At 52.6% G+C, this 19,376-nt stretch overlaps 7 protein-coding genes across 7 annotated transcripts in view; 2 read left to right on the top strand and 5 right to left on the bottom strand.

Moving 5' to 3' along the window:
- The window catches only part of POSPLADRAFT_1056985 (hypothetical protein), a gene marked incomplete at both ends in the record, with an annotated part of 787 nt that extends 447 nt beyond the window's left edge, over positions 1-340 (bottom strand). Inside the window, one exon of the mRNA XM_024480856.1 lies at positions 117-340. Within this exon, the coding sequence (XP_024339185.1) occupies positions 117-340 (224 nt within the window). The remainder of the gene's footprint in view (positions 1-116) is intronic.
- A 427-nt stretch (positions 341-767) lies between these two features.
- On the bottom strand, positions 768-2,903 carry POSPLADRAFT_1056984 (hypothetical protein; the record flags this gene model as incomplete). The annotated part of the gene is made up of 6 exons (XM_024480855.1): positions 768-827; positions 880-945; positions 996-1,167; positions 1,224-1,250; positions 1,321-1,663; positions 1,721-2,903. The coding sequence occupies 6 exons, from the start codon at positions 2,901-2,903 to the stop codon at positions 768-770; spliced, it is 1,851 nt and encodes a 616-aa protein (XP_024339184.1).
- Positions 2,904-5,247: 2,344 nt separating this feature from the next.
- Positions 5,248-7,283, bottom strand: POSPLADRAFT_1142945 (hypothetical protein; the record flags this gene model as incomplete). The annotated part of the gene is made up of 12 exons (XM_024485497.1): positions 5,248-5,397; positions 5,452-5,563; positions 5,612-5,636; positions 5,810-5,837; positions 5,924-5,953; positions 6,192-6,240; positions 6,441-6,465; positions 6,613-6,638; positions 6,696-6,736; positions 6,908-7,010; positions 7,070-7,162; positions 7,222-7,283. The coding sequence occupies 12 exons, from the start codon at positions 7,281-7,283 to the stop codon at positions 5,248-5,250; spliced, it is 744 nt and encodes a 247-aa protein (XP_024339183.1).
- Positions 7,284-10,330: 3,047 nt separating this feature from the next.
- Positions 10,331-12,866, top strand: POSPLADRAFT_1046731 (hypothetical protein; the record flags this gene model as incomplete). The annotated part of the gene is made up of 4 exons (XM_024479105.1): positions 10,331-10,423; positions 10,479-10,695; positions 10,729-12,179; positions 12,237-12,866. 4 exons carry the CDS (start codon positions 10,331-10,333, stop codon positions 12,864-12,866), a joined length of 2,391 nt encoding a protein of 796 aa, XP_024339182.1.
- Positions 12,867-13,814: 948 nt separating this feature from the next.
- On the bottom strand, positions 13,815-14,947 carry POSPLADRAFT_1181499 (hypothetical protein; the record flags this gene model as incomplete). The annotated part of the gene is made up of 3 exons (XM_024488843.1): positions 13,815-14,043; positions 14,092-14,436; positions 14,498-14,947. The coding sequence occupies 2 exons, from the start codon at positions 14,945-14,947 to the stop codon at positions 14,137-14,139; spliced, it is 750 nt and encodes a 249-aa protein (XP_024339181.1). The 3' UTR covers positions 13,815-14,043; positions 14,092-14,136.
- Positions 14,948-15,030: 83 nt separating this feature from the next.
- Positions 15,031-17,281, top strand: POSPLADRAFT_1056980 (hypothetical protein; the record flags this gene model as incomplete). Its single annotated transcript, XM_024480854.1, has 11 exons — positions 15,031-15,052; positions 15,110-15,263; positions 15,319-15,504; positions 15,560-15,630; positions 15,678-15,798; positions 15,850-15,936; positions 15,991-16,107; positions 16,159-16,224; positions 16,276-16,757; positions 16,823-17,099; positions 17,161-17,281. 11 exons carry the CDS (start codon positions 15,031-15,033, stop codon positions 17,279-17,281), a joined length of 1,704 nt encoding a protein of 567 aa, XP_024339180.1.
- A 243-nt stretch (positions 17,282-17,524) lies between these two features.
- On the bottom strand, positions 17,525-17,893 carry POSPLADRAFT_1143092 (hypothetical protein; the record flags this gene model as incomplete). Its single annotated transcript, XM_024485511.1, has 3 exons — positions 17,525-17,648; positions 17,699-17,744; positions 17,794-17,893. Coding segments are annotated over 3 exons (270 nt in total), but the record flags the coding sequence as incomplete, so codon positions are not given.
- Between the last annotated feature and the right edge of the window lie 1,483 nt (positions 17,894-19,376).

Below are 19,376 nucleotides of genomic sequence, written 5' to 3'. Positions count from 1 at the left end.
ACCGGCCAGAGGATCTGGTCCTCCCGCTACTTTCCCTCATTTCACCAAGGCTATGTTGAGGTACGTATGTCGGCGCGTCATGCGTTTGCAGGGTTGGCTTATCCCATGGTCACTACGTTTGGGAATAGCCCAAGACGGCGTGAGCATATAGGCGGTAGCAGCGTCGCTCGACGTCCCCGGAGGCCCAAGGTGTGCGAGCGCCGCGAAATACCTTCGCGCGATGTGATCGATCCCGCTCCGCAGCCGTGGGCCCTATGTCTGTGGCAGCGCCGCGACGACATGGCATCCCTGTTCCCTGGTCGACCTTCGCCATCGGGTCGCGCAGCAAGATACCAGACATTCCGCGGCTGGTTGTTTGACAATGACGTGGCCATTAGCCTCCGCCTCCACGCGGAACGCCCGGAGCATCCGTCGCCGGGACGCAATCGCCAACACCAAGGACCCTCCCGACAAAGTGAACGATTCGCACTCGACGTTCCCCTCTGCATCGTATGCTACAGATATCTCTTTGTTGTGCACTACCTACTGTGGTTCGATCAGCGTGTCATATGGTACTAGACCACTGACTATGTGCGCGTCCAGAATATATTTATCCGCTGTGCGATTTGAAACAGTACTGAAGTACATCTGCTGCGTGTCTAGCCATGAGGACGGTGTCTCAGCAATCCAAGTGAGAATTTACGATACGACGAGAGGACATGTGTGGGAGTCCGAGTTGAAGCAGCAATATCATGAAATAGACGACACATGGCCCGCGCGCCTATGTCTCAAATCCCCTTGACGCCTCGCGCCTCCTCTTCGTATGCACGGCCACGCGCTGTGACCTCCTACGCACGAACGCATGAGCATCCGGCTGCATCGCAATGAACTAGTGCGTACCGTCATCCACCGCTGGGGTTGTGCTTGCCACTCTGGCTCTGGGGCCGATCGCCGGTCGCCCTGTGTCTGTGTGCGAATGAGATAGATCATGGCCTGATGCAGCAGAAGGTACCCACCTGAGAAGACCGCTTCCACGCCGTGTGCGCCGCCATTGCTTCAGAAGGTGCACGACCCTCGGAAGCAGGAACCTCGGCGATTTCCACATTGCCATTCTCGTCCATCCTGCTATCATAACGTCTCCAATCCTCTATGTCATGATCCCAAATCAACCCAAGCCTGACACGGTGCCTGGCAGGTTGTCAGTAGTCGCCGTAATATCAACCATTGCGTGCTCTGTAACATACCGCGAGTCTTCGTCACGTAGTTCAATCCTATGGGAGATTACATCAGTAATATAAACAACTATTATTGTCAATAGCGAATGGGTGAGCCGATACATACCCTAGGACCCTCCGTTCATCGAGACTAGACATGGATGACTTCATCGAGTGCGCCCACTTTTCCATCTCTGCCTGAGGCTGAAACTGAGGAAATCTCGCCCATATCAGTACGTGCAAGAGGTTGTCGAAGACAGGAAGTAAAAGCACGGTGTCCAATTGCGAAAGGCCCTCGCCCAACTCTCCCCGGTCACGCCGTTCCAACGATCTGAAATGGATGTTGACGGAAGCGACGCATCTTGATGTGACGTGGGACAGGATCTCGCGCACGCCAAGGCAGGATGCATCGCAACCATAAATTCGAAGGGATGTGGGGTTTGTGTTCGCAAAGAGATCACATCGACGGTCTATAAGGAGTATAAGCAACGCGTGGCATCACCGAGAGACAACAATAGCAGACTCACATCGGTCTGCAGCAGCGTCAATTGGGATAACACTGTCGTATCTATCGCCTTGGAGAAAAACACCAAGATCGTCGAGTGACGGTCCGGCATGGTGAACCAATTCATTGATGGCAGTGGCCACCAACCTATGAGCGTCTCGTAGGAAGGGATATACCGTAGCGTAGATTCGCATAACTGTGAGGGGAAAGTCCATGTCGATCAAGCAACGTATAATACGGGCCACATGCTGAGACTGGGCAGTCGCACAATGCACGCCAATTGCGATTGGTTCCAGCCTTGGATGCGCAGGGAGACCTGTGATCTCAAGGTCTGCAACGGTACTATCTGCAGTTGCAAACTTGAGGTTCTCAAGCGATGGAAGGGCATGCAGGAGCCGGGCAATCGAGGAGGAGGAGAACTTCCACCAGACATTTTCGTCGAGTCGCAAGTTGCAGACGGAGCCCCATGGATAGACACGAGGGGACTTGCCACAGGGGTTGCTTACGGCGACTATGAAAGCGAGAAGCTCTGTATAGCACGGCCATGCAGAAGGAATGAACTTGTGCGAGCCGTAGTCAGAGACATGTCCCAGGGTGATATGCTGCAGGTTCTTGGTTGGTGGCAGAAGACGAAACTCGGCAAGCGTGCGAGGGTCGAATAGACCTGAGGATCCGGTGAGCGTGACATCGCGGAGATGGAGCCGTTCGAGGCGCGGGAGAGCCGAGACGAGGGCGCCAAACGTGACGATGGATGGAAATGTGACGTATTCCAAGACGAGGCGGGTGATCGAGGCAAGGCGCGACAAATCCCGGAAGACGGCGGCATTGGCGGCCCGGAGCGACGACGGCCACGACGCGTTCTCGATGGTCAGGACCCAAATCTGAGTCCACCTGCCTGCGAATCTGGAGGCGAACGTGGCCACGTGTGGAATCGCTTTGGAGTCCCTTTCTCCCACGATGGTTGCGAATTGCGGTCCTCGCCAGCCCCCGATCTCCATCTCTGCAGTGTCTGTCTTGAGGTGCTCCACGCCTTCTTCGCTACTGAACGTCAAGTCGTCCTGTAAATGCTTCTTACACATGTGCTCGAAGAATCGGCAGACCCTGGCGCATCTTGCTATTGCATCGTAGTTCTGTTCCTCTGCAACATCGTCCAGGATGTGCATCCAGAGTTCCACAGGCAAGGAAGATCCTTCACTGATCTGCATGTTGTCTAGGTGGCAAATACGATACTAGAGCCTGTGGGGTCGCGCTCACCAAGATGCCGGGCATGTCCTTGTCTTCTCTCCTCAGAGACACCTCTCTCGCTAGATATTTTTTGCTGTCTTCCATTGAAAGTTGCTCATACTTCAATTAGATGAGCCCATCATCCTCTGCGCTGCCTAAGAGGACTTACGAGTGGGATGCTCTGTTGCGACCGTCACGCAGGATGGAAATCTTCGCGGAGGTGGACTTTCAACGGGCTCCACATCATTTATAGTGACACGCTTACCCATCCAAATAGAACATCACGAAACATGCATTCAGCATAGATCCGTCCGTGCCTCTCTAGATATGAATGTAGCTGTTGTGCGTTGCGCAGCCTCCAAACATCACCAATACTTGCATTGTAGAGATCGGACGCCCGTCTCATCTCTCACGTCTCCGAGTCACATATGCATGTATGGCACCTATGACTGCCTTTTTCTTTTTTTGGCGAAAGCATTTTTTCTGTATCGGCGCCCCGCTGACTTAATATTCTCCCCCGCAACTGCCCCTGCAACCGGTTACAGTCAATTTGGTAGGACACTGGCGAGATGGGTAGGTCCGGGATCTGCTGCGTGCTGTCCAACCGCAAGCGAACTGCGCATGCTGTCACAATACGAGCAGGTGTACTGGACTTTGGCTTTGGCTAAAGTTCCGCGAGGACACTGTGGGCCTATACACGTATAGTCCTCCGGAAATGGACTGCGCGTTAGATGCTTCCCGAATCGCATGTTATCTTGACGCCGAAGAGAGTTCACAATTCTATCACGGCATGGGCGTTCATACTGCCTGTATGTAAGCATATCCCCAGTCTGACCACCGCGCCACATACTCATCGCCCTGGTTTAGGCTTTCGCTATCGACGCAGAAGCTGTCGTAATTGCATTCCGATTACAGCAATGCCAGTACTCCGAAGGCATACTCTTACACAGCTTCAACCCGTAACCTACATCGCAGGACGTCGACCAACCGGAAGATTCTCTAGTAAGCTCCTATTTCTCATGAGTTTGCCGCGCCTCATGTGTGCACCGCGTGCGGGAGCGCGTTCCCTCATTCTTCGTTCAACCCTTGATTCTGAACGAACCCATACTCGTATCGAACGAGAACATGGCGTTCATCTCTCAGCGGCTCTCATCTTCAGCGATCGTGTAATTTCACTCGAGGCGTAGCAGGACGCACTGTCCGCCGGCTAGGACGTCTTGCAAAATGTGTCATGGATTTGAACATGTGAGGTGCTCAGAGAGAGGTCCATAGCTAGCGAGAGCGCAGCGGCGTGATTCAGCTAACGTCACGGTCGAGACACCTTCATTCATAGGCCGCCGCACGGGCTGAGCAACGGGTACATGCATCGCAGGAGATAGAACTGCGCTGATTGGATTCTACACAGGCATTTTCAGACCTCAAGCGGGAATCCTGTGCAAGTGACTCTTTGAGCACGGCGGAACGCCCTCGCTCGACCTACTCGGACCCGATTTGTGCTGTGACCCGCGGATTGCCTACAGGCCAACGGCGCTTCATTCCACGATGAATCTCCTCCCAGCTAACGTAGATGTCTTCCAAATGTCTCGCTCCACGCCCACTAACATCGGGCATTTACCTTGTAAGTTCACCACATAACGCCAACTTTAAGAGCGGCTCGCGCCGTGATATGAATATGACAGATTCAGACACGCGCTTCTGTACCGCCGAGGCCAAGTACGTTCCCCATCAGGCGCCAAAACGAGCCTGTCTCCATATGCCCTGCGAGTCCGGAACATGCTTGCGGAGGTCGTGGTCGGAACCCTGGTACGACGAGCGAATCGATGCCTGAGCACCGCACAGCCATACTCTTGCGGAGCCTTTCTCCATTCGCGGTGTTTATTTGCAGCGACATTGACTGGTATGTGTCCTACTAGGCCTTGGCGGCCGGAAAATGAAGGGCATATTCACGATCCTCGCCGGCCTGGCCACAACGATTTCCCTGCACATCGCCTCCCATTCTGACTCGCTTTACTGTACCAACATTAGTTACATACTTATTCCCTCATAGTTCCTCCCCACCCCGCGCTCACGCTCTCTCCCTTTACTTGCCCTCACCCGGCTCTCTTGCTCAGTCAGAAGTACCACGACAAGTCCGCATACCCGCTGACATCGAGCCCCGGCAGACACACCGCTCGCGCACCACACTCCATGCACCCGGATAGCATAAGATAAGCCACGATCCCTAATACGATACGAACTCGCATGTATTATCTGACATAGGGCGTCGCCCTACAGCGGATATAAAACAGGATTTAAAATAATAAAATAATAATAAAAGTATACAATTCAATAGTCATCGTTCAAAATCTTGATCTTGCTTGACTCTATGTTATCATCAGTGACAACACGCGAGACAAGCGGCTTGGGGCCGCCATGTTCGCGGTGGAGCATGTTGTCGGTCACTTTTGAGACCGTCGTCAATATCTCGATCTGTGGCTACACAACACTATCAGTGTAGCCTGAATATGTACAGTACTGGCGGTCACTTACTGCTTGAGTCCCTTGCGCCTGAGCGCTCGTCACTCTAGGAGAGAGCTCCATAGACACGATATCATTCATTCTATACCTCCGGCGACTTCTCCAATGTTGACGAGCATTTAATCTATCAATATCTCAGTCTATCATCGACACCTCGTAGCAAAGCACAAACGTTGCAAGGAACGTGATCGTATACACTGTAATATACGCGAATTGTGAGTGTATTGAAAAAGGATTTAATAGAGTATTGTCTCACGATTGCATTGCACTTCGATGAGACCAGCAAAGATGAGACTTCCCTTGTGTAACTCAAACTGCTCCTCAGGACGTAAGTGATACGGATATCAACATCTAAACCCTTACGACGCACGGTAATGACAATTGCCAGCGAAACGAACCTACGACAAGGCAATAAGCGCAGTTCGACTGTTCAGCAGCAGTGATGACCTCCTACATGGTCAGAGCTCCGGTGTTAACCACGTACATCTGGACCCGCTTGATCAAATGGTCTGTACTAGGGATCACGTTCAACACCATGGAATGGCGAGATGAGCACGTATGATTATCCTTACCGATTGGACCCAGTACGGCTTTGCTGCAGATTGAAGATCAAAATCGAGGCAATGATCAGGTCCACCATCGCTGCCAGGCTAACACTGCAGGTTGCCAAGTCCTGGCACGGGTATGTATGTTAGCGCTGGAACTCTCACGAAATGTGGCAGGGAAGATATCGATGGGTTGATGTCACTTACATGCGACACATTTGTGTCTCGGTACAGTTGCCAGCTGCCCAGCTTGAACCTGGATCATGCAGTCAGTATGCAACTTTTTCACAGGCAACTAAATGCCTTACATGTAGCTTGCAGCAACTGGAGTACGATTACGATCATTAGGTGTCAGAAGAGGATCGATGTTACAGTACCTACCAAGACCTATAGCTGATTGATTGCAGCAAGTCAATGGACACTGAAAGGATAATCGGTGTGTCTTTGACAACTTACACACTCGAGATAAGAGAATGATGGCCTGCATAATTGGTCACATTCAATATCAAGGCTTTGATAATTGACCTCGCAACATTACCGGAATAAATGTCATAATGGTGTTGTGTTTGCTCACTACGACAGAGTTGTTAGACGAAGGAACAACACCCCAGGTACACGATCCCCGCACATATCCAGATGCGTTGGATTAAGAACCTGTAGAGGCGTGATCATGATGTATCACGCAAGAACTCGATTGTCGATAGGACCTACCCTTGAACAATTGCTGCGATGAGAATCTGCATGGATTTCAGCTCATGTATTGTTTGGGACGCATCGAGAAAATTTGAACACACCGCTAGGGCCACTGATGTCTAATGCACGGCGTTGAGCGACTGAGCACAAGCATTCATACTCGCAGAACTTACTGCATAGCTCCTGTTCCGTTATGCATGAAGCTATCCACAAGTACCGGAGAGTGCCACGTACCATACGAGAGTTTGTAGCTGTTCTATGTCGTTGAAATTGATGATGAGGTATTCGTACATCGCGGCAAAGCTAAAACCGGTATGTAGAGTCTCCATGATCCTGTGGAGCAAAGTCGCTGAATGAATTTACAGGTGGTAATTAGAGCAAACACAACTTACATCAGGATAACAACCGTCCACCGCGATCGCCTCGAATCGTCTGAGTAGTCCCACCAATACACATATGCTTGTGTGATCGCAATACCGTACAACCTGCCCAACATTGATCTCGAACGAGTTGCACAGAAGGAACGCAACGAATTGCTTCGTACATGATTGCCAGGAGGACCTCGATGAAGTACCCTCCCGCGAAATTCTCAATATCGGTGGCCATTGTCAGTTACAAGAGATGCCAAACGAGCGGGTGACCAGCACAGACGACAGCACTAGAATGGAATCATGTTTCTATTGCTATTAGTATATGCAGATACTGATGTATGATGATATCAAATGATAGATAGCTATTACCAAAGGCGACAGCCCACGCAGGAGGCGAAATGCTGACAGCTGCCTGAGACACAGTTTGACAGTCGCTGCATGTAATGATCAATCTTTCGGTACAAAAGATTGAATCAAGAACGAAAGAAGAGTGAATTTGCCTGATTAGTATTCTGTTGCCTAATATGGAAGAAAGATTGAATGAAGAGCGAGATAAACTGATTATATGAATCAATGTTTTCATTGTTTCATTCAACTTTCCCCTTGATAAGACCAATATGGGCTATTCAATCTTTCGGACAGTCACGGGCAGACGCTCACTCTGAAATTGTGAATGCGATGTAACAGCATCTCTCGTAGGCATCGCTACATTCCTGATATGTCACTTTTGAACACCATGACTGCCAAGTGAGCAGTCCGAGTCGAACAATCCTGCGAAAGCAGCCTGCCACTTACAAGGAGAGGGTCCCGGGAATAGGCAGTTCGAGATGTGTGGCTGTGCTTGCTTACTTCTATGTACGATGTAGTCCCCTCCGAGTCAGTATCGTGCTCTTGTGTGTCGCTTTTGCATAAATAAGTGAAGTCTTGTCCTACCCGCGGCCGATAGGCTCTCAACGCAGGTATACATTGAGTCCATTGTTGGAGCGGCATGTTGAGACCATCTATGACGCGGGAATGCCATCTGATGCATCAGTGTCATTCAGTAACGAGCGAAGATGGGCGCACACAGGATGACACAGTAAATAGAGCGCAATATCAAGGGTTCAAGAAGCGATTCCACGCTGTACAACCCGTGTTCATACCATCACATCCCAGTTAAGCCTAACAAGAATGTCACTCAGCTTGAGCTCTCCTCTAAGATCCAAGCACAGGGTGGCGGTAACGAGAAGATCCGCGACGAGGCTGCACGCCCACTCAATCGCTGTCGTCTGCAGTCATTTGGACTCAGCCGTATGTCCAAATGCCACAACACTGCAGGCGTTGGTATATATACCAGGGCCTTGTTGAACAATGTCAGTGCAAACTTCCACTCTGATTCTAGCCTCGCCTCCCATACGCATCGTGTCTTGCATATTAGTCATCACGCAGCCTTTATCTTGACGATAGTCCTTGTAAGCAACAAGCGAGCTTCTCTGATGGCAAGCAAAGAGGAATTCCTGACAGAGGACAAAGGAGAGGTTTGTTCGATGATAAAATACGTTGAAATTTGTGAAAAGACGACCTATGTGGTTGTAAGCACGACATCCACTCGCACTAGTGTCAAACTAAGATAGCACAGCGGGGGTCTGGCTGCAAGTCTTTGACAATCTGGCGAATGAAAGCTCCTATGACACGATAGCAAGATGCGGCACGGTCTGCGAGCTCTTCCGAAACCGGAGTCAGCAATACGAGAGGAAAGTATGATGTTCGAGAACAAAGAAGAGGTCGAGCGCATCGAGGCAGACACTGCAACGAAGAAATCGCAGGGCTAACCAGGGCCGATGCCCCTCACCATCAAGAGAGAGGACCCCAAAGCGATTCCAGACATGGCCACGCTCGCGTCCAGATTCGCAGGCAGATAGGTCCGCATCGGGGAGCTGATAATTGAAAAGACATCATGGCACAGCGCAATGCGTTCGTCACAACAGGGAATCCACAACGAGGAGGGCGGCGCTCACCGAGTCGCTCGCACATGATCTTTGATAGCGGTTACCCAAATGTTGAACCCCATTTTATAATACCTTACTGGCGCGATCCCGTTTCGTGCGTCCTGCCAAGTCGGGCGCATGTGTCTACAGCACGTATCTTTCGCTTGAACTGGATTGTGTTCATTGCGACATCCGCTGAGCGCTTCCCGTTCAGGAATATCCACTCCTTGATGATAGGGCTGCTGACAGCAGGGTCTGGCGGTCGTTCTTGGTCCTGACGAACATGGGTGTTTGCATTTTGTCAGTTGCACATGTATGTTTGCTTAATGCCGGATGCCTCCACGCTCAGCACGCTCTTCCCTTACCGCAGAGCCACGGTCATCTGTTCGCGGCCCGTGGCTCTAAGGCAGCGCCTCGCTGCACGTTGTAACTTGTGTCATAGATTGACTTGTGTGGCGTCACTATGGGCCCACAAACAAGATGTGATACTGGGGTTGCGTTCATGAGAGTTCCAGTTGGGTCGCCAAATCTTGGTGAGGATTATAGGCGATAGACATAGTCAGGGTAAAGTCGAACGTGTGTCGAGGCTCAGCGCTTATCGCCACGGCCACGGTGAGAATGCGTGGGGACGTCGCGTTGTTGCAGTTGTTGGAGACTCCAATGTAAGCTCCGGGCACTGTATCCCGCTCGTGGGTTGGTGTGCAATGAGGTACTCATTCATGCTGGCTTAGTACATCAGCGGGTGATTGCGGCGGTCCTCGTTGGGTTACTACCCATTGCAGAGAACGTGTCAACGATAAGATCAGCGAGTCCTCAAGCGGATATAAAACTGGATATTAAAATAAAAAATAAAAAATAAAAAAAGATCAGCGAGTAAGCAGAGACGCTAGCCCGAATTCACGCCCAGGGTCCTTCCCGCCGCTATGAGAGATGATAGGCACTGCCATTGGACGACGACGGGAACGAGCGTTTCACGCCGCGCTCCGCACGCGTCCACGTCACGTGCGGGAAACAACACGGTCTGCTGATCCCATTGTTCATTGCTTTGACGCTTGTTGCCCCTCATGTTGTTGTGTTGCCCCTAGAACACTGCTGAGAGGTATTTGGCTTTTGCTTGGGATTTGGCTTCCGCATGGAGAACATCTCACCCATCTCGACCGACGGTGAATCGCGCGACCATATAGCTCCTCTTGATAATCTCCTCCGCCCGACACAACACAACGCGCGAGCCTCGAGGCTCAAGCACGGGCCTTCTAGATCCATTGTCTCTCCCATCTCTCGCAATGTAGATATCGGTCGGCTATATTTGCCACCAATGTCTGGTACTATGACTCCTCCCTCTCAAGTTCTTGACGACTTCGATGCCTCCAGGATGCTTATAAGCCCTCCACCTGAGGAAACCCTTCGAGTCAGTGGCCAGTATCTGCGATCATGCAAGCCAAGTATATTGACTGCCCGCACAGTCCACTCGCGCCAGATCTACCCCTTTATCTAGCAAGCAGCCTCCTTTTGGCTCTTCATTTCTTGCCAATCCGCCAACCTCCACGGCTCCCCCGGCTTCCAAGCGCAAACGCCAGATATCTCCGACGTCCGCCCACAAGACTCATGATGCTGCAGGAATCAGGGAGATTGAAGACAGCGAGGCGGTCCATGTGAACACTACACCCAACCCCAAAGCTCGTAAGCAGTCGCGACATAATGTTTCCTTCATAGTGCCCCAATTAGCGTCCCTCACGCTCGATCCGTCCTCGAGCCACTCTCCTCGCCGGTCTTCGCCAAAGAAGCAGGTGTCCGTTCAGTCCCCTCATGCTTCCAATCCCAACGCAGACTTCGTAGCGCTCTCTCCTGGAAGGCAGCATGAATCTGGCTCTGTCGCCCGCAGGCGTTCTGTGACTCCCCTGCCGCCATATGAACCTCCACGGGAACGATTCACGCCTCCACGCGAAGTGTTTCGCTCGCTGCCACCTCGATCGCCCGCTCCCCGATCGAGCAAACGGAAGCCTAAGCACAAGCTCACGCTGCTGATCAAGAAGGAGCCGCCCGACATTGACTTGAGCCAGCCGCCTCCACCAGCCTCGCCGACAGATGATCCCCTTCTGCTATCTGGTCCTCCTCGACACATCAAGCCGCACCGCAACACTGCTACCCAGGGCTCTCGCGAGACACCGCCTTTGGCATCGACGTCCCCTATCCGTGATGAGGACATGCAACACGCGTTCGCGTTTGATGCGCCATCTGGCGGAGCCGATACGACCATGAGCGACGACTTCTCCATTGTCCCCGCCTTTAATTTTGATGGTGCAGTGGACGATGGTTTCTCGTCGAGTGAAGACGAGCACGAGGACTTCGATCAAACAGGCGAGTACACTGGCAAATTCAGGATGCTCGCGGTGCCCACGAAGGAGGACCCGCCAAACAGTCATACGCGTGAGCGTATGGAGGCGTGGGGCCGCCCGATCAGCCCGTTCCCGCGGATTATCGATCTCGTCAACGACCCGCCCTCGCCCAGTGAGCGCAAGAGTGCTAGCCAACCTCCCGTGCAGGATGACCCCATAGCAGCATCAGCAGTTGTCGATATCGCGGAGAATCCCTTCATTGAGGTGCACTCTCCGCCTCGCGAGGCTCAATTGTCTGGAAACACCACCTTGGACACTTCATTCGACAGTGCTCCTGACACAGAATCCGAAGACAGGAGCCATGCGGAGCAAGAACAGGTATCGTCAAGAGAGCTGAGCACATCAACGGTACTAGGGAGCGCGGAGCCGGACGGCGGACCTCAGGGAGAATCCCCCCTGTCTGAAGCGGCCACTGCAGTCATGGGGGATGTCTCCCCAAAGCACAAGCATGATGTGCTGCCCGCTCCGCAGTGGTCACCGCTGTCAGATAAAACTCAGAGCGAGGATGGGGATGAGGACGACGACGATGATGATGACGAGGCCTTTGTCGATCGGGAACTTTCTCGTGAGCCCGAGGCCGAAGACGACGAGCAAGTGTCGCCGGATACCACGAGGACTGATATAGTGGGCGAGACGGAGGTTGCCTTGCAAGATGACTACGACGTTGAGTCATCTGACGACGACCTCGAAGAGCTGGACTCGGGTGTCATCCAGGTGACGAGTGATGATCCACTCGCTGCAGCGCGGGCTGCTGCCATCCTGAAGATGGTAAGAGTAGCCTTTACCTTGTTGACCTCCACGCATGGATTCTCATATTCTCCACAGCACAACTACGACTGCATCCCGCGGAGCAAGGCGAGCTCGCGCCGGCAGTCGCAGATAAGCATCGAGTCATTGAGCTCTCGGCGGCACTCGCAGCTGGGCATCGATGCGATGCTGCGTTCGGCACGCAGGCGGTCAGCGCTAGAGTCGGGGATCTCGAAGAATTCTCCTCGCAAAGAGCGGCGGCGCACATTTGGGGGCTTCGTAGGCGACGAAGTCGTCATCCCTGGGAGCCCCAACATCTCGCTGCCTGAGCTGCTCAAGGAGCCCGCGCCGCCTGCGGAGCACATCAAGGTGGCCGCATTCAGTCGTCTTGCAGCACAGCCGCAGTCATTTGCGACACCCACGAAGACTCAGCTTGCTTTGGCGGCATCTTCCCGCGCTGCTCCTGAGGTGAATGACAAAGGCGCCTTGCCTAGTACATGGTGCAAGGCGGACTGGAAGCTCCTCGATTCATGCTTCACCGATGAAAGGCTCTCACTCGGCGAAACCCGAGGATTGTCGGGGAATAGTCTGGCGCCGGTGGACGACGTTGATGTGGAATGTGTAGCAGATAGATTCATGCAGCTGCTCGATGGTGCTCGCAAATTTGACAGGTTTGTCTCTGCCGTGTCCCTGTATGCTTCTTACTGATGACAAGCTGTAGAGAGCACATCTTGCAACGTGCTCATGCTTTGCGCAAGAAACAACAGTCTGGCAAAGTTGCTCCCCCGACACCTCGACGCGAGGGATCTGCCCCTGTGTCTGTAGCGAGCACTTCTTTGTCCTCAGATTACCCAGCCACTCCTGTTACATGGAGTCCCACGGATAGCAACACCTCTCAAAGGGAACCTCAATATTCACGGCTACTGGAGGAAGTCCTTGCAGAGTCGACTGACAAGCCCGCGCCATACCGCGTAACCCAGATAGCCGGCGGGGGGCGTACACACGCAAAGCTCTCGCGGCCTTCACTCGCAGGACGAGTGAAGGGCTTCCTATTCTCATACTTACCTTACGCCACGAAGACCCAGGCGCCACCGCCCAAGAAGCCCGTGCAGGAACATCCTGCCTTGCCCGCACCGCCTCCTGACCTCCTCGACAAACCACGCGCACCTATCTCAACGCCAGCGCCCAAGCCTGCCCTGAAACCACCCCATCCCAAGGAGCTCGTCACACTGCATCATGTATCTGCCCAGAAGCCGTCAGGGATACCTCGCCCGTCGAAGCAGCCTCAGCCATCTGTGAAGCTGCGTCCCGTCCCGCCACCGGTCGAGAAGCGCAGCGAGCCTATTGCGATCCCCCGTGTTCGGCGCGACAGCGGCACGAGCGTGAAGGACTTGATACAGAGCTTTGAATATATGCAGGAACAGACTGAGCTGAATACCTCGACGTCCAGCGTTCGTGGAACGGCGGCTGGGAAACGACCCGGAGTCGTGGACTCAGTGGCCTCGAAGCAGAAACCTGTCTGGAGACCGTAACATCTTGCGTGCCTCCCCCACCTGCGTCTCTCTATGTATATCACTCATTCGGATTTACACCCAGTTATAATGTATGTATGGCGTCACGTATACCTGCTTCTTGGATTTGCCTTATGTTAGCGGATTTTGGCCTTTATCAATTTATTGCAGTATAGGCAGTCTCCCAATGTTCCTTTTAGTGATACATTCCACAAAGTACAATAGTCAATGCGTCTGATCACAACCATGCACAGAAGGTCATGTCGAACCTTACGCAGTCCACCGTACAGTGACTGACATGGCCGGCCGTAAATAGCCTATAATGGACCCCACTCGACTGTACTTTGCCGTCCTAGTAGAATAAGTACATCTGCCTGCAAAAAGTCAGATCTTCCTCCATACTTATGGTGGCCATCACGAACCTCCTAACGCGATCAGATCCGTCTTGTGTAGACACCTGAGTGGTCTTACTCTTCAACGTCGAGCTTTACTGCGAGGCCTCGTTCCCGTATGTGTGGCTGATGTGGCTGAATGCGGTCTTCGAGCGTTGGTGTTGCGGTGGACGTCCCGGTAGAAGCGACCGCCTTTACTTCCAAACCGCCCTCTTCGGCCACTGGTGTGTCACCATCCGTCTTCTTGGCTGGTTGCACAGGAGGCTTTGTGCGCACGATCAGAGGGCGGCCGGACCGTCGTGCATCCCAAATCATATATAGTATCGCTTCGGAAATTGCGACCACTGTTGCGACTAGCAGTGCGAAGAGCACTTTCTGTGAACGTGTAGACACGCATCCATTAGAGCAAGAGCAGCAACCAAATTCAACGGCATACCCATTCGTCCTTCCATGCAAGCCTCCCCGCAGCCCACCATGTGGCAGCGCCGGACCCACCTATGCTCAGGAGTGCATTCACGATGGCGACCACAGCTCGCCGATCGCTCACCTCTCTTTGTGCATCTTCCAGTGGGGAGCGCACCGGAATGTGAGGAAATTTCTTGTCGGGCGAGGTGCGCGTGCCTGCAAGAAGGGCTATCATGCTGTAGTCGCTTGGCTTCAACGATGTACTGTGTTCTTGGAGAGCCCGCGTCCCTTCTGCCGAGCGAGACCACGAAGAGATGGCTGAGAGCAGAGCATATGGGATTGTGCTCGCCGGCAAGGAATCGTCCGAGAGGAAGGGAGATAGCCTAGATGAGATTGATGCAGGAAGAAGATGTGGTAGTGGTTTCAGTACGTCAACGAGGTGCGGCTCAAGAGAGACGGTGAGCTCAGACTCGCTGCTCATCGCGGTCGACGTGATCGAGAACGCGCTGCAAATGGGCGCCCACGCGCTACGCGCTCTTACGCTGAGACTTTTTATATACGTCGATGGCTGGATCACAGGATGAAGGTGGATGTCTCACCGTGAAGGGGCGGCTTTGTGAGTGCTGAGTATATATATAAACAGACTCAAGAATTGCAGAGGGCATATATGACCCTTCTGTACGCACTCTGTACGGGGCCTTAAGGGTCTTCGACCCGGACGTCGTTCAGTCGATCTTGGATCTCGTTGCAAACCTCGACGGCCTCTCGCTGAGGCTTGCAAGGGAAAAGGAGTATAGGTGAGTTGTCAATCACGAGTAGTCCTGCAACGCCGATACTGAGTGGCTGAGGAAGGCATGATATAGGCAATGTCAATCCTTCTCTGTGGGGAATCGTTCGACGACTCTGGGCTGCTATCACTCTTGCGCACGAAGAGAGGGACCTTGAGAATGCGCCGAACTTGTTTGATCTCTGCCAAAGCCTCGCGAAGTTTACGCGCAATCTCGTCGCAGCAGAACCGGCCAACCAAAAACGTACATTGTGTGTACTTTCTCATCTACATCTATCCCGGTCTGTCTTGCCGACCTACTTTTAGTGAAAACGAGCCATATATGCGCGCTTTGGTCTACCAGTATACATCATACACGGCTATGCAAGACGTCAACTGTACGAGATCTTTTCATGACCCTCGGACGCCTGCCAATTGACCACAGCATTTGCTGCCACAAGGATGCTGGTGCAGGCTTTGTCCAACCTTGTGACTGCCAATGATCCTTTGGCGCAGGAGCTGTGGCAGGCATACTTGAATCTACCAGAAGAGCAGCTGATCTTGTTGTGAGTGGGTTACCATTACCTCAGTGTGTCGTCCCGCGAATGATATGACAGACGACTCTTTGGCTCTCCTGATGACCGAACGATTGTCTCAACTCTCGTTTTCATCCTCAATTGTATTCATGGCAAGCCCGAGCGTATGTGCGTCGCCCTCTTTGAGACTCGTTTTCAGCATGTTAAAGGTTGGCGTTTCAGGCGGCTGCTTCTTAGTAGCCCAAGAGGGCCGCGAGTGTGCATTGGAATGCTCGACCGCTTGAATGCGTTGGTCGATGCTGATGAGTCCAGCGACTTGGGCAAGGCCTTCGAGGTCGGGTGCGTGGTTCCCCTCTCGTAAAGGTCGCCATCCCAATCGTGCTTCTACAGATACCAGGTCTTCGCAGAGCTGACATCTGAGGGTTTGCTTCCGGAACTGTACGATACCCTGGCAATGTAAGAAGCTTCTCCTTCGTATCTAATCAGACGGTAACACCTCGTTCACAGAGATGAGGAAGTGATCACCCCACATCAGACGACGCTTCTCAAAATCCTCGACTCGTACCTGCAAACCTCTCCATCAGACCAGCAGGCACACATATCGGGCACTCTTGTTCAAATGTTGATCTCCATATTCTTTACGCTGTCGACCTACGCGCAAGAAGCTATACAACGCTCACTTGGCCCTGGTAATGCGGATGATCACGAGTCTCCCATAGAGACTGTAACCACCCCTTTGTCCAATGGTCTGAATCACAGCGACGTGAGCGATACGCCCGTGGCACCGGCAGCTTTGCAAGAATTAGACCTTCTCCTTCCAAAAGTCTGCGAGGCGCTAGTGCTCGTTGCGCAGAGTCTCACGACGCTCATCCTCCGCGTGGAAGGGTCCTCGAAAGATGGTAGCTCGAATGAACCAGGGACAAGTGCGAAGCAAAGCGTCAACGCAGCGGCATCTCCTTCGGGCGAAGGACTCGTCGAAAGCCTCGTCAGTACGTGGCTCGGATGCACAACTATTAGTTCGAGGGATGATTGACAATAATGCATCACGTATCAGAAACGCTGCGATTTCTCGACATCTTCGTACCCCGCATAACCTTTGGTAAGGTCGTGGAGCGGCCTGCACCACCAGGATCGACTGCGCAGCCAGGATCGGCTCAGACGTCGAGCGCGCAGTCGCCGCCGCCAGGTTTCAATTATGTCAAGCGCGACCTCGTACGCCTTCTCGGGACCCTCGCGGCTGACAGCCGGGACGTGCAGGACCGCATGCGTGCTTGCGGAGGCATACCTGCCGTGATGAACCTCTGCGTGGTCGATGACCAGAATCCATGCACGTATTCATTTTCCTGCAACATGACTTCGCTGATCTCACTGGATCTATCATGCAGACCTCAGGGAGCACGCGATCTTTGCGCTTCGGAATCTGTTGCACGAGAACAAGGAAAACCAAGCAGTCGTGGATGCAATAAAGCCCGTCGGGCGCTGGGATGAGAGGCATGTGCTGCAAGGCTTATGATCGGTTGTTTGCTCCTAGTCGCGACAGTGCAATGTCTTCATAGTATGAACTGTATCTCTTACAATCAACTTGAACGAGTTCTGTTCCATGTTCTTGTATGAAAATGCGGTCATGCTTGACAAACAAAAGACATTAGTACGCTGATACATGGAGCTGCGACATCCTTACCTTCGTAATAGTCTGCAGCCATAAGCCTGCGCTCTAAGGTGTAAGCGAATTAAGGGCATCTTCCGAAGCGGGTACTCACAGCTCGAGCACGATCTCCGGCATGAGGCGCTCAGTAAAATCAGGGATCTCTTTCTGTGGCGCATTTTCGTAGAGGGATTTGTATGCGAGGTATTCGCAAAGTTTCTCAACCACGATGCCTCTGCGATTCTCTTAGACGTGTACGATGAAATCGCAGTGGTGATAGCGCACCTCTCATTGATTGCACATGTGTTTGACACGGCCTCGGCGAAGCTGCCTTCACCAGAATGAGCAGACAGTGACCGCACAAGATACGAAGGACTGACTTTCCGCATTCAACATGTTCCTCAAAGTTCCGCTCCCCATTGCCACCTTGCGCTGTACAAGGAAGCTAAATCCGTCTGTGCTGACGAGTTTTACCCAGTCAGACTCGCTTGGTGCATTGGCTCCCTCGGTCTAGACACCAAAGCGTCTGCTGCGTCCAAGCTGTTGAGCGATATGCCGGGAGACATACCTCCATTGTGATGGGTTGGCACTGTTCTTATGAGCACAGTTTTTCACCGATAACTGAGCGGAGGCGATTCCTGCAAAGAGGGTCCTAACTGAAGGTGGAAACGCGAGAGTGGCACATCACATCCTAATGTGTCGCCAAACGCGACGTGACATACGCACGTGCCGTGACCGAGCACGCGCCTTGACCTGCCTTGACTTGACGCCACAAGCTGGTGGCCGCACCTGATGGCGGCAGTGGCTCAAGACTTACACACAACAAGTCATAGTTATCGTACTCTATAACACGTCTTTGTAAAGCTTGTAGCTAAGGCAAGGTATGGAGCCACACCGCTGCCACCAATAGGCTGCGCCGTTGCAACAAAGCGCAAAGATATCAAGGCAACCACGCCACATCATCAATGATGGCATGCGCTATGTGCATTGTTCATGGTGCTAATTTGACTACGGTGGCTCTTGGGCCACCCATTCAGACATATATATACGGCGGCATGCTTGCACCATTCTTCACCAGCCCCTTCATCCACCCCAACGACAAATGTGCCATACATCCATACGCTTTCTCATTGTCTACGTAAATATGGTAGCTGCGGTCCAATGGCTTGGCCATATGAAGATGTGAGGTACTTGGGAAGTACACCGCGCCTTCATATTTACAAGCCTTCGAGTCGGGGCTACAAACTGGGTACGTCAGACAGTCCTCTCGCCCTTGTACGGTTCCGGATAGCCACACGAAGTCCTTTTACCTTAATACTGTCCCTGACTCACTGCGGTCATGACTTGAAACTCTGTCGTGGTTAGGAAGAATGATAACGTGGCTATCATTCATCCTCAACCCCGAAGTTCGTTTCAGGTGTTTATGGGATTCTGCCACAGCTTCAGGCGGCGCATGTGTGTGTCGTCAAAGGTATCATGGGGGACGGGGATGCCTGATAGACAAAAGCCGGGCTTAGGATGTGGTCAGGAGTGATGGCGGACCATCGCCACGAGTGACGGATCAACTCCCAGGGCGTCGTTATAACGCTTTTTTGGTTGTGAAAGTCACACGGACGTGTTGTCGGTAACAAAAGCGTGAAGGTCTTGTAGATGCATCAAAAGGGGTAACTATTGCTGCCTTGTATAAAATGCGCCGAGACGTTAGTTCCCTGCTAGGATCATCAGCACTGATGTTGCCTCGCAGAAGAACCGACCGAACAATGTGGCCCCGAGCGTTTGGAATGAACCCTTTTTATCAAAGCCATTTGGCGTCGCTGCGGTCGCTAGACGAGTTTCACCATTTTGAGACTTACCCTGTTTCCGTATCGGATGCTGCTCAGTAGTCGGTCAGCCCTCTAGTCTTGCCAGGGAATATTACCAGAGAGAGAGAGAGAGAGAGAGAGAGAGTGTGTGTGTGGGGGGG

This window comes from Postia placenta, assembly GCF_002117355.1.
Source record: "Postia placenta MAD-698-R-SB12 unplaced genomic scaffold POSPLAscaffold_7, whole genome shotgun sequence".
Classification (NCBI taxonomy): Eukaryota; Fungi; Basidiomycota; class Agaricomycetes; order Polyporales; family Adustoporiaceae; genus Rhodonia; species Rhodonia placenta.
The sequence above is the reverse complement of the archived record's forward strand: the minus strand, read 5'-3'. Positions and strand labels throughout refer to the sequence as shown.